Source organism: Pipistrellus kuhlii, unplaced genomic scaffold, assembly GCF_014108245.1.
Source record: "Pipistrellus kuhlii isolate mPipKuh1 unplaced genomic scaffold, mPipKuh1.p scaffold_m20_p_9, whole genome shotgun sequence".
Lineage (NCBI taxonomy): Eukaryota > Metazoa > Chordata > Mammalia > Chiroptera > Vespertilionidae > Pipistrellus > Pipistrellus kuhlii.
The window spans coordinates 59,510,170-59,536,622 of record NW_023425595.1 but is presented as its reverse complement, the minus strand read 5'-3'; the positions used below and the strand labels follow the sequence as shown (position 1 = coordinate 59,536,622).

The window sequence follows — 26,453 nt, the reverse complement described above, 5'->3', positions numbered from 1 at the left end:
ACAGCAGCCACAGGAAACTAGTATAATCCTTATATTGTCCAATTATATATTATATAATCTTCCTGATTTTATATAGCTCCCTGTCCTGACATTTTACAAAATCTAAAAGTTTCATTTTTGTTTATTTCACTATTTAATGTTTTTCCTATGAGCCCTTATAGGGGCAATCAGGAAGGCAGGCAGGCGAGCAGTAGGGAGCCAGAAGTCCTGGACTGTGAGAGGGATGTCCGACTGCCCTTTTAGGCCTGATCCCTCGAGGTCTAAACAGGCAGTCGGACATTCCTCGAGGAGTCCCAGATTGGAGAGGGTGCAGGCTGGGCTGAGTCATTCAAAGAGGGTGCACAAACTTCATGCACTGGGCCTCTAGTAAATGAATAAGAGGAGGCAGAAAGAGTTGGGCCCCTCTGAGGTTGCTGTGGCACTCAGCAACCCCAGTTCAAGCATGGTGAGGTTGGACAATCAGATAAATTCTGTGTTTGTCAGGTAGATAAGGTCAGGAGATAAGAATGAAATGGCATTAAAGGTATTGACAAGAACAAAACAGAAAAGAAAAATGTTGAAGAAATGGTTCACAAATTAGAGAGTATATAGGAAACGATAGAAGATTACAAAGAGTAAGGAATTAACTGGCTGGGACATGGGAGATCAGGCAAAAAACAGAAAGAAAGAAAAAAAGAAAGAAAGAGGGCAAGAGGTTGAGAGTAATAAATTATAAAGGCTGAAAGAAATTAAGGCCAGAAAGGATGATGGTTTCCAAGACAGAAAGTGACAGGCGTTTCCAGAAGAAAATAAACAGTCAAAAGAATGTGGTCAAATCTAGGCATAAAAGAATCACAAGGGTATAAAGAGAAGCTTGAAAACAAAGGTGTCAAGGAAGATAACTGTACTTTTTCAGGAAACCTCTCGGGGAGGGGGGCGTTGCACTGGCCATGGAACTGTTGATTATTAGACTTAGGAGTTTTACAAAAGTATAGAAATTATTATAATTAGTAAAAGGAGAGGTATGTGCATACATTTGCTTCCAAACTACACAAATATGGTTACCAGCAAATATTTTTAACTGGATAATTACATAAAATTATAATTAACAGGTGTGTAGCTTATGTTACACAGAGTGATACACAAAAGGTGGCAAGTGAATTTTTAGAAATAAAATTATTTTCATATACAGCATTCATCCTGGAAAGGAAAAACAAACATTACTTCTAATGAGACAGGAAAAGAGGAAGATCTTGGAGATGAAGGTGAATGCAGACAAGCTGATAATTTGGCTTAGAGAATTCTTTGCAGGGCGAAATGGGAGAGTTCGGGGACTGGGTTGCTATAATTATGCTGGGGTAACCTATGAAGCCACAGATCACAGGCTCCAGAAAATCATTCAGCAGTGTCCTGAGCAGCCTCACCCTCCATCTGCTGCCTGGGAAGATCCATTTCACTGACAAGTTTAACATAGACCCAGACTAAAATCAAATGCTCTAATTTAGGCTGTATTTATTTTTCAAATTTTCCTAGTCAGGAGAGAGAATTAATATGTGTGGGATGCTTGAGGAATTATAAGGGAGATGATTCTACTCAATAAATGACTTTACAACTTATTCTCCTTCAATAAGACCAAAAGAATCTGAAAGATGAATGTTGACTATAATCTAACGTTAAGACCTGCATTTTTCTCACTAGATGACTGACCAAAAATGCCTAATCGCTATCCTAAGCCCTCGATAAGACACAAATAGATACTCTGAAAATATCACAAGAAGACTACCTTATTGTTTTTAGACAAGCCACAGTGAGAGAATAGTAACCAACCTTCAATCTGCACAAAGTTACTCACAGCTCATATCCACACCTCTAACAGCAGAACCATAAAGATGTTACAGGAACAACATTACAAGTTTAGAACTATGTAAACCAAAGATCAGGTACATAGCCCATAGTAACTTAAATCAAAAGACAAGTCCAACTGCATGCACCAATCTAAAAGCTAAATTAAAGAGCTCAGTGAAGTGAATAAATTCAATAAAAATACAGGGTCAATTTCAACTTTCCTCTGATCTATTCAGTGACCTTATTCTCAAAACAACCATAAATTGGAACTTATTATGCTTGCAATCTGATTAAGGCAGATGAAGAATGCAATTTGATCTCAGTGAATCTGACATCCAGATGCATGAGGTTTCACAGCACTAGAAAATTTTATATGTAAGCATCACCCAGTCCAATGAACAGCTTCATACTGAATTTCATTAAATTGATTACTAAAATAAATATGGATTAAGCAACAAAAATCACATTCTATAAAGTTAACTGCAAACTAACCTTCCTGCAGCTTGAACAAACAGCTTGAAAGAAGAAAACTGTAGCAGCACTAATGAATTAATATAGCCAGAGGCTAAGTATAGCTGACATAATGCATTATCTTGGCATGGTTCCTTTTACCTTTTCTTTTACTTCAGGTTTCCAAAAAAAAAAAATCTACAGTAAAAACAGCTAATATTGTTTATTGAGCACCTGTCATATACTAGACACAACTCGTATTTATCAGAGCAAACCTTTGAGCTAATACTATTATTAGCCTTATCATTCAGAAAGGAAACTAAAGGGAAGAGAATATTCCCCAAGTCACAAAGTTGACAAACGGCCCAGTCAAGATTTGAACTCACAAAGTATTACTCCAGAACAAATGTTAACCATTCTTACTGTCTCATAAACAGTAATTTTCTCCACATAAACATCTAGAAAACCACCTAACTGGGGAAAGAGAAAAGAACTATTAATAAAACCATGCAAGTTAAACTCAGGGAGAGGTTAAGCTTTTTCTGTAAAGGGCCGGATAATAACTATTTTAGGCTTTCTGGTCCACCTGGTCTCTGTCACAACTACTCAATCCTGCTGCTGTAGCCAGAAAGCAACAGTAAGTAAACAAATAAGCACAGCAGTGTTCCAATCAAACTTGATTTAAAAAGTAAAAATTTATTTGCAAACACGGATAACAGGTAGGCCTGATCTGTCTCAGTGACCACAGTTTGCCAACCCCAGACTAGTTCTTAAGCAGATTTAAAGTTTCGGTATACTATAAAACTCAGGACTCCTACATAAATCAATTACAGAACAATCTGCACATAGGTCTTCTCAAGGGCAAGTGATTTTAGTTGCAAAAAAACTTTTATTTTAATTACATTGTTAAAACAATGTTAACAGCGGCTTTTCCCTTTGCAGCCTCTCATGGACACCTCTAGGTTTTTCTAAATGACAAGGGATGCCAGGACCTCCTGCCAAGAAGAGGCTTTACAAAGCCACAGCAGTGCACACCAGGGCTGCTGCACAGCCTACATTTATTCCCCATCAACAGCATCTATTCTATTAGGGTGGGGCCCTGACATGTATCCAACAAAATCAGATTTCCTACAACAATGAAGGCAGGAAGCTAAGTGAGCACACTTGAGTTAGCTATGCAAATTAAAGATGTAATGAATCAATTAAAGTGTCACTTATATGTGGAATATAAAACAGAAGAGTAACAATCAAACTAATAAAAGAAAACAAAAACAAACTCATAGATACAAACAACAGAATGGTGATTACCATAGGGGAAGGAAGGTCAGGGAAGGGCGAATTGAAAATTCCACCTCTCTGATCCTGACTTCCTAGTTTTTAACTACCATCCTCCTGGATGCTCACCCAGTGAGGCACAGGTGACAGAAAGTGATCAAGGTTTGCTTTATGTTCTTATATATCCCCCAGGCTAACTGATATCATGAGCAAAATGGTATCTTCTCTGATCCTTCTTTCTATCACTTATACTTATCCTATCTTATCTTATCCTATCTCTCATCTGTAGCTATATGTGCAATATATCTAAAATTACACTCCTCATTTTCCTAATGCTACCACTCTAATTTGATTTTTATCCACCTATCATCTATATTTGGATTCCAAATGTTTTTAGTCACACTGTTTAGTAAAAACAGTTTAAATATACACCCAACATACATTTTTATTTATAAAATTTGTGCATGAATATATGTGGGTGTATATCAAATCAAATAAAAAAGAAAAATATGAGGGGTCAAATAAGTAAATAGAAGTTCTTATATTTCCTTCCTATATCCCAATGATTCATCACGCACATTCTATTTGTAAACTTGATTATGGCCATAGGTTCCAAACCTGGTACTAACAAAATAATCCTTGTAAAATGGAATGTATACTCACACCATCTATCTATCTATCTATCTATCTATCTATCTATCTATCTATAAAAGCCTAAACGGCCTTTACAACTGAACAACCAGAATGATTGGTCGACCAGTTGCTATCTATGACATGCACTAACCACCCGGGGGCAGACACTCAATACAGGAGCTGCCCCCGGGTAGTCAGTACTCTCCCACAGCCAACTCCCCGCAGCTTGTTACCCCTTGGTCATCCAAACTCCTGCAGCTCCTTCACTCCCAGACAGCCAACCTCCCAGGGCACCTCCCCCAACAAGCCAACTTCCCAGGGTCCCTCCCCCAGGCCAGGCACCCCATTGGCCTCGATCGCCACCCATGCAGGAATTCATGCACCAGGCCTCTAATAAGTGTATAAATATTATGAGAACACTAGTGAGAACCTACAAGGAAAAGCATTTAGAGAAGGTCATACCAAGGCTTTAAAGCCATTCTGTGTACTAGGAACAGTAAATTATTCAGTGATATAAGACATTCCAGCAAAAACAGCAGAATCCAATGTGTCCCCAAAAAAGGCCATCAAAAAGCTTCCATTACTTCACCACGATACACATCAGCATCAAAACTAACTTTGTAAGAAAATTACTAAACAAAGGGGAGGAACTGTCAACAATGAATTAAAAAGATAAACTAGGAAATTAATGTTATTGTGTTGGCATTTTAAAAGGGAAAAAGTAGCCAATAATAAATATAACATGTAACTATGTTATTTTACAAACACACACATACTCACACATGCACACACACATAAATCACTCTGTATTCAGCCTTTTACATTCGTAAGGCAGCTAAACAAAAAAAAAAAAGCCGAAGATATTTTAATTCCTTAAGCCCCTAAAAGCAAGTACAAAGTGGTTCCGAATACTAAATTAAAAATTAAACTCACTCAATAGATAACTCATTAATATAAAACTTTACTAAAAATTGCCAAATTAATTCCAGGAGAATGTTTTGGCTTATTTGTCAAGTGTTCATTACTTCTAATTTTTCATGCTGCTTTTCAATTTTTAAATGAGAATACACCACAGGAACTATACATCTTAAATTATTCCTCTGGCTTTTAATAGAACAAAATAGATTCTGAACCAGGTATTTAGAGAAATTAGTGCATAGGAATATATCAAAAGGGTAACCAAGAAAATGTGACAGACATATGGGGAATGGCAGGCCATTTAGGAGTACCTTTAACTCTTACCAAAATATGTTTTCATGGTTTAATAAATCCTTGTCAAGGCAATGGGTACATAATGCAATGTTGTTGCTCCTTTCTGTAATATTTTTCCACTTTGGTGGGGATGACTTCATTTTGTAGATGTTATATGTTTATGAGGAACCTATATTTTAAGATGCTCTGTTATTTTTTAATCTAAAAGTAAGCAAATAGAAAATTAAAAGCAGTGATTCTATTTAAATAATCCTTATCCAACAAAGGATAAGAATTTATGTGACTGTGTAGGCTGTGTGCCTTACGATCAAAACATAAATATTTAATAAGCACTTGAATCCTAGAATTCTTCAGAAGAAGAGCTAAATGTTAGTGCATCTGTAGAAAACAGTTAAACATATTTTGTTTGTACAAATTTAAAGCTTTATAAAGTTCACTCTTCTAAAATAAAGACTACTAATAGTCACTAGTAATAAATAAGAAAGACATTTGTAATTTATGATAAGAGGCATTTTCATAAATGTTTTTCCAACATTATAACTTGGCTACCAGAATTCAATTCAGCAAGCATTTATTCAGCACCTACTGTGTAGCAGGCCCCAATGGAGAAAAATGGAACTTTTGCAACATTCACTATTAGTAATTCAAAATCTAGCATAAAAAAAGAGATTCCAAAATGGCAGCAGAATAAGTGGATGCTACACTGCTACACTGACACACTCCCAGGACCAAATGGGAATTACAACTAAAATACAGAAAAACCATCTATACTAATAAAAGAGTAATATGCTTATTTACTGGGAGACCTTCTGGACAAAACATCATACTCAATGAGTAAAAACTAAAATCATTTCCCCTAGCAACAGGAATAAGACAGGGATGTCTGCTTTCAATACTCTTATTCAACATAGCACTGGAATTCCTAGCCACAGCAATCAGACATGGAGAAAACATAAAGGGCATCTAAATTGGAAAGGAGGAAATAAAACTCCCCTTATTCACAGATGACAATACACTGTACATAGAAAACTTCTAAAGATTCCACCAAAAAATAAGTGCTAAATTTAATAAATGAATTTGGCAATGTAGCAGGATACAAAATTAATACCTAGAAATTGATGGCACTTGTATATACCAACAATGAATTCTCAGAAAGAGAAACTAAATAAACAATCCCATTTACCATGGGGGGAGAGGGGGGAGGATTAAGAAACCTTACCAAAGAGGTAAAAGACTTGTATCTAGAAAACTACAGGACGTTGACAAAAGATATAGAGGAAGATATAAACAAGTGGAAGAATATATTATGTTCATGGATTGGTAGAATTAGCATCATTAAAATGTTCATACTACCCAAAGCAATCTATAGATTCAATGCAATCCCTATTAAATTACCAATGGCATATTTCACAGATCTAGAAAAAAAAAATACTCCAAAAATTTGTATGGAATCAAACAAGATTCTGAATAGCTGTAATAATCTTTAGCAAGAATAAGAAAGTTGGAAGGATCACAGTACCACATATCAAGTTATACTATAAAGCCACTGTAATCAAAACAGCCTGGTACTGGCATAAGCACAGACATATAGATCAATGGAAAGTGACCCAAGCAATTATATTATGCTCAGAAATTTGACAAAGGAGGCAAGATTATGCAATGGAGTAAAGATAGTCTCTTCAATGATGGTTTTTGAAAAATTGGAAAGATACATGAAAAAAAAAAAATAAGAAAGAAAGAAAGAAAGAAAGAAAGAAAGAAAGAAAGAAAGAAACTTGACCACCAACTTACATCATACACAAAAATAAACTTAAAATTGATAAAAGTCTTAAATGTAAGGGAAAAATCCTAGAAAAAAAACCATAGGTAGCAAAATCTCAGACACCTCTCGTAGCAATATAGTTACAGATACATCTCCTAGGGCAAAAGAAACTAAAGAGAAAATAAACAAATGGGACTAAATCAAAATAACAAGTTTTTGCGCAGCAAAAGAAACCATCGCCAAATTAAAATGGAGCCCACTGTATGGGAGAACATACTTACCAATGATACATAAAGAATTAATATCCAAACTATATAAGGAACTCATACACCTTAACAAAAGAAAGACAATCCAATTAAAAAATGGGCAAAGGACCTAAACAGACACTTCTCCAAAAAAGACATATGAACGACAAAGAACATATGAAAAAAATGTTCAAATCAGGAATGCAAATTAAAACAACATTTAAGGTATCACCTCATCAGAATGGCTACCATTAACAAATCAACAAATGACAAATGCTGGCAGGAATGTGGAGAAAAAGGATCCCTAATACACTGCTGGTGAGAATGCAGGCTGGTGCAGCCATTATGGAAGACAGTATGGAGTTTCCTCAAAAAATTAAATATGCAACTGCCATTTGACTCAGCCATCCCACTTCTAGGATTATATCCTAAGAAACTCAAAATACCAATCAGAAAGAATATATGCACCCCTATGTTCATAGCCGCACAATTTACAATAGCTAAGATCTGGAAACAGCTCGTGCCCATCAGTAATGAGTGGGTAACAAAGCTGTGGTACTTTTACACCACGGAGTAGTACACAGCAGTAAAAAAGAAGGGTCTCTTGCCCTTTGAGACAGCATGGGAGAACCTGCAGAGTAATATGCTGGCGAGATAAGCCAGTCAGAAAAAGACAAGTGTCACATAATCTCAACTCATATGTGGAATCTAATGAATAAAATGGACTGTTGAATAAAACAGATCCAGAGATGTAGAAGCATGGAACAGACTGTTGAATCTCAGAGGGAAGGCAGAGCTGGGTGGGAAGAGATCAACCAAAGACCTTGTATACATATACGGGTAACCCATGGACACAGACAATAGGGTAGTGAAGGCCTGGGGTGGGGGTAGGGGCGAGCTGGAGGGAGTCAATGGGGGAACAAGGGGATATATGTAATACTATCAAGAATAAAAATGTTTTTAAAAAGAATAATACTAAATATCTTGAGGAACATAAAAATTAAGATGCTACTGCTCACAGTGGCAAAAATGTTATGCTACATTTATAGTTTAGTTCTGGAAAACAGTTTTGCAATTTTCGGCCATTTCGGTTTTACACATATACATAATATGACTATGACAAATACAAAACCATTTCAAATACTAGTATCACAAGTTTTCTTCACTGCGATCATTCCACAATGGATGACTAACAAGCACATGGCATCTAATCTGGCTAAAAGACCAGAACAACAAAATTGTTCCCATTGAGTCATGATATTCATCAGCTATGTACTCAGAACAAATATTCATAAGTACATCAAGATGGGACCATGACAATGTTGCAAAACATGCATCTCTGGTTATCATAGGAAACACTATTGGATGTTCATGCTATCAGAGGGTGGCAGCTGTGATCAAGGAGCTTCTTAAATTACTTGGTGAACCACCTCTACCCAATTCATCCCACAGGAGAGAAAGTAAAGACCACACAGAAATATGTGGCAGAAACCCCAAACACTGACATGCTGAAGTCATATTAGGATGCCTCTACTTGTTTTCTCTATCTTTTGCTAAGTAGACATCAAAAGTAAGAAACAACTATTTCAGATGAAACTTGAAGACCCTACACAAATGTATTTCTAAGACCTCCACATAAAAACTAGTCGTAGCAAGAGTAGAAAAGTGGTTGCCAGGGTAGGGAGGCAGGGAAAATAAGAAGAGGTTGGTAAAAGGGTACAAATTGCCAGTTGTGAGATGAGAAAGGTCTGAAGATGGATCATATAACACGGTAACTATAGTTGAAAACACTGTATTGTATAATTAAAATTTGCTAGGAGAAATGAATTTAAATGTCCACAAACACATACACATAAAGATAAATATGAAGTGATGTCCATTTGATGCACATCCTGACTCAAGAATGTATATTTTTGCTAATTTCTTAATCTCTTTAAGACTTGTGTTGTTTTAAGATGGAGAGGTCTCCCTAACAACATTTTAAAGCTCCAAAAAGAAAGGACCTTTTGTTTCGCCCTCTTCCTCTTTTGCAAAGGGCCCTGTTGGGAGTCTAATGATTACCTTTCTCAGAGTAATGTTTCAGATGCATAAAATAAAATATTTAGGATTACTTGGACCCCCGACTTTTTCTTCTATCCACTGCAGAATACGAGGTTTTGTGATAGAGGGAATTATAGTAACTTTTCTACTTCTTAACATCTTTGATTCCAAATTATGGAAAGTCTCCTTTGATAATGACATATCTTAAACTAATGTAAAAATTCCCTGCTTCACAATTTACTGTGATTCCTTAGACATCCTATAGCTACCCCACCCAAGACCTTTAATTTTTTATGCTAAAATAAATGGCCTGTGAAAGGGCCATGGCAAAGAGAAGAGGGGGAGAATGACAGAAGTGTTAGAAACCCCTGTAAAATACAGAAATTGATTACAGCACCACTGTGTGAGTGCAAACATCTTATTTTATTGTTTCACTTTCTTGCTTTTCATAGATGTGTATTTTATAAATTGAAGGCAAGACACTTCATTAGCATAAAAATTTCAACTCACTTTATTGTGGTTGTCTAAGCTACACCCACAATATCTCCAAAGTATGCCAATATTTTAATATCATTAACTTGTTAGTAGAAAACTTAAGATTCAGGTCTCCCATTTTCTATTTGGCAAGTGAACCTTAAGAAAGTTTAAGACAACTATTTGACTGAGTGTCAGTCTGAGTCACACCTGCTTAGTCAGTACTGAAGGAGGGACAAACCAAGCTGGTGGCAGTGCTGCAACATCATTCACTGCTAAATATACTAAAACAAAAGGTTCCTTTAAAGTTAGCTCTTCTGATTGTTTCCCAAAGAAAACAATGACACACTAACAGCCAATTTCTCAAGTGGAATCTTTCATAATAGAGTCTTAATATGGCTTCTCATTTCCATCAACTAAAACATTCAAAGCAACAGCTGTACTTCATACAAATTCTGCAATCTTATTTTAGCTCTGACCATATTGATGATTTTTTTTCTTCTTTAAAGAAATTACAAGCTCAAGATAAAAAGCATTTTTACAGAGTACTTGAAAGGATTGTCCATATTGCCAATGAATAAATTCAATATGGAACTTCAGTAAAATACAGCTCTTAACTACTTGTTTTACCTAATTTTCTTTTCAACAAAGCAAAAACCTTTGTAACAATAAAGTACAAATGACTATTTTAATAATCCACTTGCAATTAAGAGTAAATCTACTTAAATTAGAATTGGTTGGAATTCTACACTCATTTTTGAAAATATATGTGTGTGTGTGTGTGTGTGTGTGTGTGTGTGTGTTTTATTAATTTCAGAGAAAGGAAGAGGAAGGGAGGGAGATACATCAATGACAAGGAATCAGCAATTGGTGGCCTCCTGCATGGCCCCTACTGGGGATCAAGCCTGAAACGCAGAACATGTGCCCTGACCAGGAATCTAACAGTGATCTCCTGGTTCTTAGAACGATGCTCAACCACTGAGCCACGCTAACCGGCTGGAATTCTATACTCTTTAACTGATTATTAAACACTTAGTTCTTTTGTGATTTCTGTCATGATAACTCAATTTTATTAACAAAGTTTTACACAGTAAATGTTATTCAGCCAGAGTTTGTATGTTACACACTCTACATATACTGACATTTTTTAAAAAAAACCATACATATGTGTGTGTGTGTGTGTGTGTGTGTGTGTGTGTGTGTGTAGTGGCATCTCCAAGAAGCATGAGAGAAGGCCAAGTGTTTACAGAAAGTGTTTTATAAGAAAATTACATGGTTCCTCTCTTTCAAGCATAACAAAAGAGGATCAGTTCTTTGACATTTAAGCACAAGAGGACTTTTAACTTTGACCTGATAAAATATGCAACCTGAAAATAATGGCTTTAACTCTTCTCTCCATGTTTCTTATATTCACTGTTATCACCTCCGTCTACCCTTCAGAAATGGGAAATAAGTAGTGATCATGTCAAAACTCTTCTATACCATACTAAAAGTGAGCCTCACTCTCAACCACTGCACTCTGGCTGGTTGAGACAACTGAATTTATCATTTCTTTCAATATAGAGATTCAAGTTGCCACCACCAACTGGTCAGTTAGACATAGTAGGAAGCCTATCTGCTATCCTTAATTCATATTTTAATCAAACTGACTAACCGAAAATGATTATATATATTTAAAATCACACTAAACATAACCTTTCCCTCTTTCTTTACCTATCAAATCCAACACAACCTTCAATACTAATCAAATCTCACCTTCTCCAGAAAGAGTTCCAGTACTCTGGCCTAAAGTTCTAGCACAAATTCAAAACATTTTTTTAGTACAGATGAATATGGTACGTAATCTTTCTTATATTTCTATCTTATATTATTTCACTTAATGTTTCCATATGAACATTGTGTCTCTACGTGTGTAACTTTACTGAGGTCTAAGAAGTCTAACTTCCATATTTGATACAGTAATGTCTGTATTGAGTATTTTAAGAAAATAAAACATATGATTAATTACAGAGGGAAAATGTGGCAGAGAATAATTGGGATCAACAGACATGATCCCAAATGTTTAGGCCAACCCGTTCTACCCATAGGCTCAGTATTTTTATTCTTTCCCCAATGATTTTAGGTCTTGGCACTATGAATCATTTCAATGAAAAAGGAATAAGTGAGTCTATAATATTGATGTGGGTGTTTTTATAGAAGAAAGAAGCTGGTGTTCTAAGTAGTCCAGCAGGATGTTTCAACCTAAGAAAACCAGAGACATAAATAGCCTCATTAAATAATCATTCATTTCTCGACATCTGCTAAAGCTTCACATTTCACACAATGTGAGCAACTCAACACACAGATCTTACTGAAAAAATGCTCCCAAACTGCGATGAAACAATGCTTTCTTTCCTTCAACTTCTGACTTGAGGAATTCCTAGAAACTACATAAAACCATTCAAATAACTAATATTAAGGAAAAGATAATTAAGTACAAATAAACTCTACATCTGAATTTGAAAAGCTTATGAATCATTTTTCTCCTTCATATTACTAAACACATTTTAGTAAAAACACATAAACCCAACACAAATGTGAATACATAGGCCTGTCCAAAACAATTCATTTCTTGTGTAAAGTAATTAATCTTTACTATCATGTTTCCACATATGTCTCAAAAGGTATGACATAATAGTTTTTCGACTATTTCTCCAAGCTTCTTAAATGTGGGAACAACAAAACTCAAGAAGCACTGCACTTACGCAAGAACCTGTGCTGGCACTGTACCTCTGCCTCTGGTAAGCTTGAAGTTTCAGCTGAAGCACATCGCTGTCAAGAGTTCTGCAAAGTCTCCTGGCAACAATGATTTATATACACACCCTTCATCACAACTCTACTGAGAACTACACTACACACATTTAGACAAAAACAAGCCACTCACGAGAAAGAATTAGGGTCAAACTGATTTCTATCAGTGAACTCTATAAAATTTGGTTTTTCTAAAAAAAAAAAAAAAAATTCAATCAACTTTAGAAGGGTCGTCAACTTTTACTTAAATCTTTATTTTTCTAGAGAACACAGAGGACCACATCAAGGCCCCTGGAGATCAAAACAATCTATTAATATATGAGAAGAAAAAGACGATAGATGGGTTCATTCAGATTTAGGAATGATTTCACACAGATATTTATTCTAACCAACGTTTCATCCAAAACAATATATTAGCATATAACTTTACTGAGAAAAGAGTCCTATCTAAGGTTAACCCATTCAGCCAACAAATATTTTCTGACCCCTTATGTTCTAGGTACATTTTTCTATCAAATAGCTAAGTCTCAAATTGGGATATGGAACCTGAATAAATAAAAGATCAACACATCTGAGTTAAAGAAGTTCTCCTCACTTATTCATTCAATCATCTCATTCAACAAACAGCTATGAGAATCTTCTATAAGAACAGGCAACCCTGACAGATATAAAAACACAGAAGGAATAATACAATTCCCTGCCTTCATACCAGAATACAGTATAGTAGGGAAAACAAAACTATGACAGTGCAGAGTGCTCGGTGCCCAGACAGGGGTAAGCACACTCTGGAGCAGCAGTCACCAACCGGTGGTCCATGAGGTCCAAAAGGTTGGCATCCGCTGGTTTAAGGAAACCTTTGGCGCAACAGTCGCCAACTGGTGGTCCGCGAGTCCAAAAGGTTGGTGACCGCTGCTCTGGAGCATCTGTCTCGGTCCCAGAAAACTTAACTACACACTACTTTAGGCCTTATCAAACAAAGTAATGGTTTTCACATGCAGGAACCTGTGCGTCGCTGGAATTCATGTTGGCATTTAAATTGAAGTAGTTTTTCTACAGTCTGATCTGGGAGAAGCTGACCAAAGTGGAAAGATAAATGGAAAGTTGGTTGCTATTCCTGGCATGGGAGAAAATATCCCTGTTTCCATATACCTTCCATCAATTACTTTTTCAGATTACCTTTTCAAGCATGCAAAAACGGAATACAGTACCTCCATTTGGGACAGGTAACAGAATTGTTCCTGACGAGGTTAATGAAGATAATGTCTCCCTTTGGGTGAAGGTGGGGCAGGTTGGCTAGCAGACCTCTCACAGGACTGGGGGTTCCTTAGCTCTGACACAAATCTACTCTTTGGATGACACCAACCTGGCATGCCCCTGTGGAATTTGAGAGGCAGGGGAACCAGTGCAAACTTGAAGTTCACGTAGCCTTCTGTGCCATGAGTGACCTAGCAAAGTAAATAAAAATGTGCAAGCTAACTTGTTAAGCTGCAAGTAGAGTAGAATCTTAGGTTCTTCATAAATTCTTGAAACCTAATTTGTTTTTCTCTCTTCAGTAAATGAAGACGAAAAGACAAACGAATCTGCAATGTCCACCACAGAACAGGGCTAGTTAGTGGGAGGTGAGGAGAGGAAGAGGAGTAACCAATACACCACATCTAATCCTGTAACCGTAAATCTGGTTGGTGTTAGTAGACAGGCTGGAAACTAGACAGGTAGCCTCAAGGACACTGGTGGCATATTGTTGGACAATAAAATATCTCCTCCCTCCTTTTTGTGGAAGGAAGAGAGTTAGAAACAGAGTATTATCTCTAAAAACAACCATTAAAAACCAATAATTTGTTCACATTATTAAATACAATGGCTCAATAGCTATTAAAACATGCATTACTAAGTGTGTCTGAAACTGAGCCAATCTAAAACCTTTAACAGGATATAGTAAAAAGAAAACAACATTCATTAAAAGTCAAATTTTCAGCTTCATTTTTTAAAAAATAAATCTCAGAAGATTTGAGTAAAGAGTCAAGATAGAGCACATAATAGATTTTACCTACTCTTTGATTTACAAAATTCTACTTTATGAAAATGTCAGCAAGTAGGAAAAACAGTCCAGATAGATAAAAAACAAGAAAATCAAAACAATGCTGAACGAAACCACAGGAGAGAATATTTATCAGGTTCTTACTGTTTCTGCAATATACAACCATTTCACCCATCAAACATTCTGAAATTAGTATACCGTACTTTCCAAAATTAGGTATCACAGCAAGGAAAAAAGAATTCCTGTGCTGTGGCTTCCTTTGACAAAAACCAACAGATATGAAAATGCATGCCGGTGGAAGAATTACTCTAACAATGACCATTCAAAGGATGTAATAGGAAGTGTGCCAGTTTAATTTAGAAAATAAACGTAGGTAGAAATTGTTACTTGGAGGCATTCTCTATAGTGATTGCCTCTAACAGACTGAATCACTTGTTCCATCAACATGAGGGGTGGTGGGAGGAAGCAGACAAGCAGGATGGAAAATTGCACATTAAGACAGGTTATCCCTTAAAATCTGAGCCGCACCCTCTATGTGCTCTCCGAAAGTTACAATATGTGATTTCTATCTCATGTGTACCTAATGGTTAAGATTGTCTTCATATATTTCAGGACATTCATAGTGCCCAGGATACTAGGACATTTGTTTCCAGATCTTAAAAGTAATAAACTCTAAGAATCACCACTGTGCTGGCTTGATTAGAACTGTAACAAAATAGCACTGTTTTCAACCATTTATTTATGCCAAATAAAAACTAGCAGATTCTCTGCCCAATGGTAAATCAGGACCATCTGTCAACTCTATTCTAACAGCCAGCAGGCATGCTAGAAGAAGAAAAAAAAAATATATATATATATATATATCAAAAACAGCAACAGCCCTCTGAGGGGAAAATGTCCAGAGACGGATGGTCTGCTACCTGCTTAGTACAGATAAACTTTTTGTCCTTTGAAAGATAAGTTAAATATTAAGTTTAATAAAACTTTACGGTATTGTTTCTAATAATTTTTTGTTTATTTAGGAAGCGCTACATTATGTTGCCAACTCTCAAGGTGATACATCTTACTACACATTTCTTTGTATAGTCAATGTGCCTACCAAAAGCCTATTTACCAGTTCTTCCTCCCTTCCTTTTCTGAGAAGTACTTGCACAATTTAAACAAAGACCCAATAACAAAAGGGGTCAAGGAACCCTCACATCGCAACTGTGATCCCATCCATCAAAAATAACCCAAAAGATATGGAAGGGTTAAAAGAGAAACTGAACAATTTTGTAAATGACAAACAAAAACGTTCCGTTCATTAAACATCATTCATTACAAACACATTCACACTCAAACATTCTACAACATTGTATTCTTATAGCCACATAAACAAAAAAGATAGGGAAAATATACACAGAAGGAGGCTTTATGATTAAGAGGTAAAAGGGGAAAAATAACCTAACCTAGTGGGGGAAAAAAGAAGGCAACAAAAAAGGTCAAGAAAGTCCTAGCCAGTTTAGCTCAATGGATAGTGTCGGTCTGTGGACCAAAGGGTCCCAGTTTCGATTCCAGTCAAGAGGCATGCAGGGGGAATGTCCCTGGGAAAGGCTCCTGCAGCCGCAACAGCACTCACCATCCATGAGCAAGGCATTTGGCGCCCATTGGTCAGCTCAGCAGCGCTTCCACTGTGGGAGTGCACTGACCACCAAGGAGCAGCTCCTGCATTGAGTGTCTGCCCCCTGGTGGTTAGTGCATATCATAGCGACCAGGCGCTTAGGCCTTTATATATATAGATGGATGTTTTACTACATTATTGTCCTGCAATGGATTGAAAATTAGAATATTAGCCCTTAAGCAAACTCAGCTTGGGAGCACCGCCCTAAAGACTTAAAATTTAAACCATTATGAAATTGGCATGATAATCTTATCTAATGAGTATGTACTTTATATTTACACTTTACTTTTACTGAAAAAAAAAGGTCTTTCTTATTACGCAGGCAACCCTGTTCCCACTGAACTTTTAGTGCCAATTAACTTTAAGGCACCAACTCCCAGGAGGGAGTGACATTGATGATTCTCTCTCTCTCCCTCCCTCTCGCTTCGCTTTACTTTTGCTAAATATCAATGCATAAAAATATTCTCTAGTGAGGATTAACAAAAAAACAAATCTCATGAAGCCTTCATTTAATAAACTTCCATTTTACCTAAAATGCAATTTTGTGGTAATGAATGAAAGCCTTATATCAAAGCAAACATAATATAACTCTGCCTGTCACAATAGATGGCACTAACTTCAGTTGTTAACTTGGACTTTGATTATTATGTATCTTAGAAGCTGTGTTTCAAAAAGAACAAAGTCAAAATGGAAATACTCTTAAATTTGGATAATGGAGGGAAAAACATGAAGAGTTAAATCCAGTGTTACCATCAATACAGTACTTCCATTAAAAAGTTTCAGATAAGTATACATATGTTAACTGCTCAAACTCAAGAATAAAGATTCTTAAAATTCTTATTTTTATTTTATTTATTTTTATTTTGGAAACTAACCAGATTACAACTCCTCAGATCCATAAGGGACACACTCAGGTGGAAGACTCAGTGAGCACCAAAGCCCCACTGAAGCAAGTCTTGTCTCATAAGGGTGTCTACAGCACAGAAGTTCTCCCATTGTAGACACAGCTGATCCTCACAGCCAATTGGTCTGGATGTCAATTCCTCCCAGTGATACCAACAACAATCAAGGCTTAGCTACAACAAGAGTGTGCACACAGCCCACAAACGGTGCATCAAGAATATCCACCTCAGGTGACTGGGGAGGCTGAGGCACTGGGCTCTATAGGACACCTAGCACACAAAGCCACTCTATCAACTCAGGGAAGCAGCAAAAGTGAGGAGACAAAGAAAAAGGTCACAAATGACAGGAATGGAGGAAAGCAAACGACTGGATATAGAGTTCAAAAACCACAGTTATAAGTGTTTTTTTTTAAGAATTTTCTAGAAAAGGCCGATAAATTTAGAGAGACCCTGGAGGATATGAAAAAGGACCAACTAGAAATTAAGCATACATTGACTGAAATAAAAAAAATAATAATATACAGAGATCCAACAGCAGTCTAGAAGATCACAAGAATCAAGTCAAAGATTTGAAATACAAAGAAGCAAAAAACATCCAATTGGAAAAGAAAAAAGAAAAAATACAAAAATATTAAGATAGTGTAAGAAGCCTCTGGGACAACTTTAAGCATACCAATATCTGAATTATGAGGGTGCCAGAAGAAGAGAGAGAGCAAGATACTGAAAATCTATTTGAATAAATAATGACAAAACTTGCCCCACCTGGTGAAAGAAATAGACTTACAAGTCCAGGAAGCACAGAGAACCCCAAACAAAAGCAATCCAAAGAGGACCATACCAAGACACATCATAATTAAAATGCCAAGAGTAAAAGACAAAGAGAGAATATTAAAAGCAGCAAGAGAAAAACAGTTAGTTACCTACAAGGGAGTACCCATACAATGTCAGCTGATTTCTCAACAAAAACTATGCAGGCCAGAACGGAGTGGTAAGAAATATTCAAAGTGATGAATAGCAAGAACCTACAACCAAGATTACTCTACCCAGCAAAGCTATCATTCAGAATTTAAGGTCAGATAAGGAGCTTCATAGACAAGAAAAAGCTAAAGGAGTTCATCACCACCAAACCAGTATTATATGAAATGTTGAAAGGTATTCTTGAAGAATATGAAAAAAAAGGTAAAGATTAAAAAAAAAAAATGAAGAATACATATCTATCAATAAGTGAATCTAAAAATCAAGTGAATAAATAAATCTGATGAACAGAATAAACTGGTGAATGTAATAGAATCAGGCACATAGAAAGGGAGTGGACTGGCAATTCTCAGGGGGAAAGGGTGTGTGTGTGTGGGGGGGGGGGTGCGTGGGAAGAGACTGGACAAAAATCGTACACCTATGGATGAGGACAGTGGCGTTAAGGGCAGAGGGTGGGGTGGGAACCAGGTGAAGGGAAGCTATACAATTATAACATTTGTAATAATCTGAACAATACAGATTTATTTAAAAAACAAAACAAAAACTTAATATTGAGATGTCAATTCTCCCCAAATAGATTTATAGATTCAATACAATCTCAATGAAGTTATCATCAGGGATTTTTGTTCAAATTAACTAGTTGATTCAAAACCCATATGGAAATTAAATGGTCCAAAAATCTCCAAAACAAATTTTTTTTAAAATATCAAGTTGGAAGGAAGACTCACACTACACAATTTAAAGATGTACTGTAAAGTTACAGTATCAAGACAGGTGTTATTGTTGAAAGGATAGCTGTGTAGACAGAATTGAGTCAACAAAGACTATATACATCCGTTTATTTGAAATTTCAATGAAAAGTCAAGTAAATGGATAGAAACAGCACAGCATTTAATAAACAGGACTGGTCTAATTGGACATCCTTTTGAAAAGCAAAAACCTCAAACTTTACCTCATACACAAAAATTTAAGCTGAAGTAAATCCTTGCCCTAAATTTAAGTAATAAACTATAAAACCTCTAAAAGAAAACAGAAGGAAATTTTATGACCTTGGATTAATCAGATTTATCAGATATCACACAAAATATATCAATTATTTTAAAAAGTGATAAACCAGACTTCAAAAAACATCTTTTATTGGTCAAGAACTACTCAAGTCAGAATACCTAGATTCAAATTCCAACTTTGCCAGTAACAAATTGCACTCTTCAGTATTTTACTGTCTGTGTGTCTGTTTTTCTCCTTACCTGTATGAAAGAGTACCTACCTCATAGGGTTAGTAAAAATAAATAAATAAAATATTTGAGATGTTTAGAAAATTGCTAATATAATTAAGTACTCAATAAGTATGATTGCTACCTTTCTAAAATTTTTATTTCTTTGAACTCATGGTTTAAAATTTAATGTTTCCTACTGTGGGTTTTAGAATTTTATTAAGCTTTATATAAATAACAGTACAAATTCATTTTTCATTCAATTCTCTTTAAATAAATTATCAAGTCCTAACTGGTTTGGCTCAGTGGATAGAGCGTCGGCCTGTGGCATGAAAGGTCCCAGATTCGATTTTGGTCAAGGGCATGTACCTTGGTTGCAGGTAGATCCCCAGTAGGAGGTGTGCAGGAGGCAGCCAATCAATGTTTCTCTCTCATCGATGTTTCTAACTCTCTATCCCTCTCCCTTCCTTTCTGTAAAGTACCAATAAAATATTTTTTTAAAAAGAAAAGAAAAAGGAAATTATCAAGAATAAAGGGCACACAAACAGGAAGGGAAATAGGTAACAAGGGAGAAACACATTTACTGTGCACCTGCAAGTACTCCAGAAAACAGGTGCTATCTCTTTTATTCCTCCTAGCAGGTACCTTTAGAGAAACAAGGAATCTACATGAAATTTTCAATAAACCTTTATAAACGGCCTTTAAAAAGAAGTGCTACTGTTCTATTTAAGATGCTGGATAGGTGCCCAAATGCAAATGTCTCATTAAAAGTAAAATTCATGTTTAGAGAGGTTAAACTGTTGTAAGGAACATTTTAATGATTTATATCAGTAGTATGTTAAGAATCACAATGAAATATCCTCACACTATAAACCATGAAACCCCATCACCTTTCTTAATGTTATAATCATGACGCTGGCTACTTTAAAAACATGCATCAAAATACCAGTAAATGAGAAGATTTCCCCACATCACAAAAAAAAAAAAAAAAAAAAAAAAAAAAAAAAAAAAGAATTCTTTGGCACCTATCTCTAACTATGGAGGAAGAGGGAGAGTTCACTGCAAAGAAAGTCATCCTACAAATTTTTCCTAGTTCTTGCTTTCCAATAGTTGCTCAAAGGCAACAAAGCAACACACAATAAGCAGTAAGAAATAGAAGACCCTCCATTGGGAGTACACTTACCTGTAATGCTTTATTCTCTTTAAGGTCCAACCCAAACACATTGTGTCGCTTCACTTTAAAGAAATCAGCTCCGAGTTCATCTTCTTCCTCATCATCATCATCATCTCTGTCCAAGAACTGCAAGGGAGCTTCCTTGTGCTCCTGAGACTCGTCAGTGCTAGGGCCGGAATGAGGTTGATACCCTTTTGCTTTTCCCAGTTTCTCTTCCACCTCTTCATCTTCCTTTTCTTCTTCCTCTTCATCACTAATGCCATTAGCCAGTCCATCTTCTGTCTCTTCTGGTCTTTTACCACCTTTCTGAAGGATGGACATTTTCTCACTGAAGTATGCTCTAAATTCTTCCACTTCATCATTGGTGAGGGAGGGGGCCCTTGGCTCACTTACGTCTTTATCTTGGGTCACTATCAATTCTTTGTTCGGTTGTTTCTGCATTTTCTGAAGAAATCGTACCCGTGGTGCCACAGCAAGACCAAGAGACCTTAAATGGGCAATTAAAAATAGTTAATCAATACACTGATGGTGTGTTTATGGTTATTATGAAACAGTTTCTCAAGAGTTGGGATCTATTTTTAAAGCCTTTCCCAAAGAAAATGTTCCTCTGAGATACAAAAATCTTGACAGAAAATACTGAATATCTGTCAGAAAACAATGAAGATAGCCCATTTTTCATTAAGAGGTTAATATCTTATAAAAGAGCACGAGAACAGAAACAAAGAAACAATATGAGTACTAGATCTGCCAGCTTCCAGTTTAACTCCTTCAGCCTCCACTTCCTGAAACATGGAATAACAGTACCTACCAGACCAATCTCACAATTGTCATGGAGATGTGATATACTAACTCTATAAAAACACTTTGTAAAATGTAAATACTAACACTGGAAAAGACATGGCCCTGAAAGGACAAAATATAGGTCTCAGCAAAGAAAAAACTCCAGTATCACGGTCCTCCCTTTGGAGAAATATAATGGTAATCACTTCTACAGAAAAAATTTTCAAACCAGAGACAAAAAATAAAATAAGGTTCACTTTATGATCAGGTCTTTCCCAGCTTCTAAATTCCCACTGATAGATTGAAAATAAATTTTTAAAGCACAGCCTGTTATAACAGCTAACATTACAACATGGATCCACTGCCTTTTTTCTTTAAGACATGATCCATAGAAACTGCGAAGAATAATGATAACATGGAGATTCAGAAATAGGGCTGTTAAGGTTCAAATCCTGGCTCTGCTACTTACTAGCTGTATGATCAAAAGGCATTACTTAACCTCTCTATACCTCAGTTCCTTCATTTGTAAAATGGTATGATAAGAAGGATTGTTGTAAGAATAAAATGATAGGGTTGTTGCAAGAATAAAATGTTCATAGATGCAATGTACTTAAAATCGTGCCTGGAGAACAACCAATGGACATAAAACTCTGGGGAGGGAGGGGATGTGTGGGAGGGAGGGAGGGGGGTAAAAAAAAATCAATAAAATATGTTTAAAAAAATAATAATAAATAAAATAAAATAAAATATTCTAATTTCTTTTTTTTTTTAATAAATCAATCAATCAATCAAAAAAAAAAAAATCGTGCCTGGCACACAGGCAACCACTACTGAGAACTTGTCATTATTGCTGCTATAAAAGCTATGGATTGGGATCACAAAATCATTTCTCTCAGTGTATTACAATTACACTTGTATGTCCCTCTAAGCTCCTAAAACGTACAACTCCTTTAAGGTAGGAGTATATACACATCTGTAATTTTAACAGCTAGCACAATAAAATGTATATATTAAGTATTCAAAATATGATTTTTCTAGTAAAATAATTTTGTATACCTATATTATATCCTGCATATATAGCAGTGCTTTAGTTATCAAAGGCTTCTAAAGGAAATTATAATTACAATTAAACTGTACCAGTTATTTAGATGGCGAAGTTAACTTTCTGCCTTCCCTAAACATCACCAATATAAAGCAAAGGTCTTCAACTATAAACAGGTAAGATCTACTGGCACCTGTGGCAATAAAATGTCCCCTAAATATGGTCCTACAGTGTTAAAGACTTGTGCCTCTCCTGTTGCTAATCTCTCAACTAAGTCATTCAGACAACCAGAATAGAATTTCATGAGTAACTAGTATATAAACAGATAAACAAAAATGTGTTATCTATGCATGTGGTTTTTCATTACCTAAGCCAACGATTTTCAACCAGTACGCCGCAAGAATTTTTAAAACATGCAATATCTGACCTAATGTGCATATTTCTCTTATATATCACTCTAACATGGAGAGCAAAGCAGCAGCTCACCCAGATAAAAGTTTTATTAGACTCATTTTATAGGTAAAGACACTAAAATTCCTGGAGAGCTGGCTAAATATATAGAACTGGACTTATCAGTACATATATCATCACAGACTAGGAAATTTCATGCTGAATTTCAAAGTATGATCTACCTCAAGGGTGCTTCTATAGGATATTGTCAGTGCTTTTCCCACAGGTAGAACTCATTAAAAAATGGACGCTCCTCCTTTATAGCCAAAAATGTTAGGAAAAAAATCCTGCAAATTCTAAGCCTAAACAAGACCAAGAGTTTTATTTTCATATAATAGTAATCTCAGTTACTAAACAGGGACATTTTGCCATGGTAACTGTGAGTACCTATAAGAAAAACCAAGACACAGAGAATGTTTAGGCAGTACGCAGTATAGAAACCAATTTAAAATAAAGGAAGAATGCCCGTCTAATGTGGCTCAGTTGGTTGGGCGCCTATCCATGCACCAAGAAGTTGCAGAGTAGATTCTTGGTCAGGGCAAGATTCAGGCATGATCCCCAGAAGGGTTGCATGCATGAGGCAGGTGATCAATATTTCTCTTTCTTTGATTTTTCTATCTTTCTCTCCTCCTTTTCTCTCTTTAAAATCAATAAAAACATATTTTAAAAATTAATAACAATAAAATAAAAGGAAGAACTGAGGAAGTTATTTGTATCCAAAGCATAAAAAAAAACAAAAAAAAAAAACTGTCTATTGCAATCCAGGCCAGCATTTCAGAGAATAAGAGGAATTTAGACATTTAAAGATTTCAAAGAATGCGTATCAATTGCTCGCCATCTCCTTTAAGACCATACTATAGGAAGCTGCAGGGAATTTATACTTACAAGTAAGAAACTTCTTTTTTATAATAAGAGCTAAATGCTCAACTAGTCTTCCAGTTTATAGAATCTTTTCCTCTTCAGATCATTAACAGATTATCTTAATGTAAGGCAGAGTGGTTAAAACTAGGACTCTCTGATAGCCAGGTTCCAAAGGAATTGCCTCTAACTTTGAGGATTCACAATTAAAGCTATAATATGGATACTTACAGGGCATATTCAGGTATAGGTAACTTGCTCACATCAAATATTTCTTTATCCTTCATCAGATATACTGAACGTATATAGGAGACAAAACACTGTAAAAGAGTTTTAAATATACAACATATAAATAGTCAGAAATGGAAAATGAATTAAAGCAAAATAAAATAAAATTAACCAAAGGGTAAAATTCAACAGTAGTAAAAAACTTCAAAAATGGTTGAGCCAGGCCAGCATGGCTCAGTGGTTGAGCATCCACCTATGAACCAAGAGATCATGGTTAGATTCCCAGTCAGGGCATATGCCCGGATTGTGGGCTCAATGTGCCCTATTGTGAGGCATGCAGGAAGCAGCCAATCAATGATTCTCTCTTCATTAATGTTTCTATCTCTTTTTCTCTTTCCCTTCCTCTCTGAAATCAATAGAAAAATATATTTTTTAAATAGTTGAGTGTATCCCCATTACACACACACACACACACACACACACACACACACACCAAAAAAAAAAAAAAAAAACAAACAAAAAAAAAAAAACACACCTACTTTTTAGAATTGTAATACCAAAAGACTTAAGATTTGGTTTCATTAAGCCAACTCAACATAGAATGTCACCTTCTCAAGAAGCTGTTCTAGAAGTTGTTATTATTACTCAGTTGCAATGTGATATAATGGGAAAACCACAGGCTTTAGAATAATATGGGTGATAATATGAGCTCCAAATTTTACACGCTGAGCACGCCTCTTCCTTCTGTCAGTTCCCTCACATATCAAACAGAGATAATAGCACCTTCTACTATAAGGAGTAAATGAGAAAATGTATTTAGAATACCTGGGCTTATCTTCTGGAATGCAGAAAGTATCAATAAATGCTCATTATTAGTAATAACTATCATCATAGTAGTCAAAGGACGTTTTCCATCAAAACAAAATTTTATCATTTTTAACTAAATTAAGTTTTATAAAGTCATGATAGGAACAAGTTTATTCCTAAAATTTATTCCTTTTCTATTATAATTTCAAATAGTACATCATCATCATAATTTTAAGTAATTTGTTATCATACAATATTTTCTTCTGTTTGTTTTTATAAAACTACTTTTATAAGAAAAGCTATACAAATCAAAAATTAAACATGGTCCTAATCCATTGTTATTTTGTAAAATAAACAGGCAACAAAGATCATGAAACATCTAAGCAGGTATTTTTATTGTTAGATTTTAAAATTAATTTTTGTAAACCATATGTAATTTCCATTTATTTCTCAACTTCACATTTTCTCTAACTTTACACTAATCCTTTCTTCAAAATATGTACAGGAATCCTCAAATTACTTTCCCTGTCGAGGGTAGGAACAATGAATGGTCCAGTTCAAGGATAATTTTTCCCCATACAACCATCCACAAGAAATCACCCCAGTTGCTTATTGCTCTTGTTCTAACCGGATTAAAATCAAAAACTAGAAAAATCACTTCTATGAAACTAGATACTAGCTTGCTGCTGCTGGCAATACAGTTAGCCATGCTGTTAAGCCATGCGTGAAACCCAATAAATCACATCATTTATTTCAATATGCTTTCCTATAATCTATTCTGGAAGGCTCCTTTTGTAATATGTACAAACCAGTGAAACAGCATCCTTCCAGTTTTTCTTATTTCCTGATTCTCAACTGAACGACCTCCTTGGTATATGATAAATCACAACATATATTAATTTATGTATATTATTTTTATATGTACATACTATTTCAAAAGCTTTCAAATGAAAGATTGTGCTCTTCGCTGAAACCGGTTTGGCTCAGTGGATAGAGCATCAACCTGCGGACTGAAGGATCCCAAGTTCGATTCCGGTCAAGGGCATGTGCCTTGGGGGTGTGCAGGAGGCAGCTGATCGATATCTCTCTCTCATCGATGTTTCTGGTTTTCTATCCCTCTTTCTTTCTCTCTGGGGAAACTCAATAAAATATTAAAAAAAAAAAAAAACGTATTTAAAAAAAAAGAAAGATTGTGCTCCTAGCTTACAGTATGTCTGTTAGACAAAACATATGCATTCCCAAATACACACCCTAATAGTACAAGAAAAAAAAAAATGTGTCTCAAGTCACTTCACATTTCAGATGAAACGAGCTTACAGAAGTTCAACTTTGCATAGTTCATTATTTGGTTTTCTTATATTGTGGAATTAGTCTCTCCTGAGTTTATCATGGAAGTTATAAAGAAAGGCAGACTATATCAGAATCTCAGGTCTGCCACTAATAGCCATGTAGCGCTGAACAATTTTTAATTTTCTCACGGTACTATAGACTCATCTATAAAATTAAATCAGAAACACCTACTAATAGGTTGTTGGGAAGATTAAAACAGTGCACAAACTGCCTCATAAAAGTCAGGTCATGGCTAAGTGTCTAACACATAGTAAGCATTCAACTTCTAGC

General features: G+C 35.7%; 1 protein-coding gene across 2 annotated transcripts in view; it reads right to left on the bottom strand.

The window, feature by feature from the left end:
• Positions 1–26,453, bottom strand: part of DDX10 (DEAD-box helicase 10) — a 202,553-nt gene that overhangs the window by 131,786 nt on the left and 44,314 nt on the right. For both annotated transcript variants that reach the window (XM_036426967.2, XM_036426966.2), the window contains exons 12-13: positions 24,030–24,118; positions 20,678–21,155 (exon numbers count right to left, since the gene is read on the bottom strand). In XM_036426967.2, coding sequence (XP_036282860.1) covers positions 20,678–21,155; positions 24,030–24,118 — 567 coding nt within the window. The remainder of the gene's footprint in view (positions 1–20,677; positions 21,156–24,029; positions 24,119–26,453) is intronic.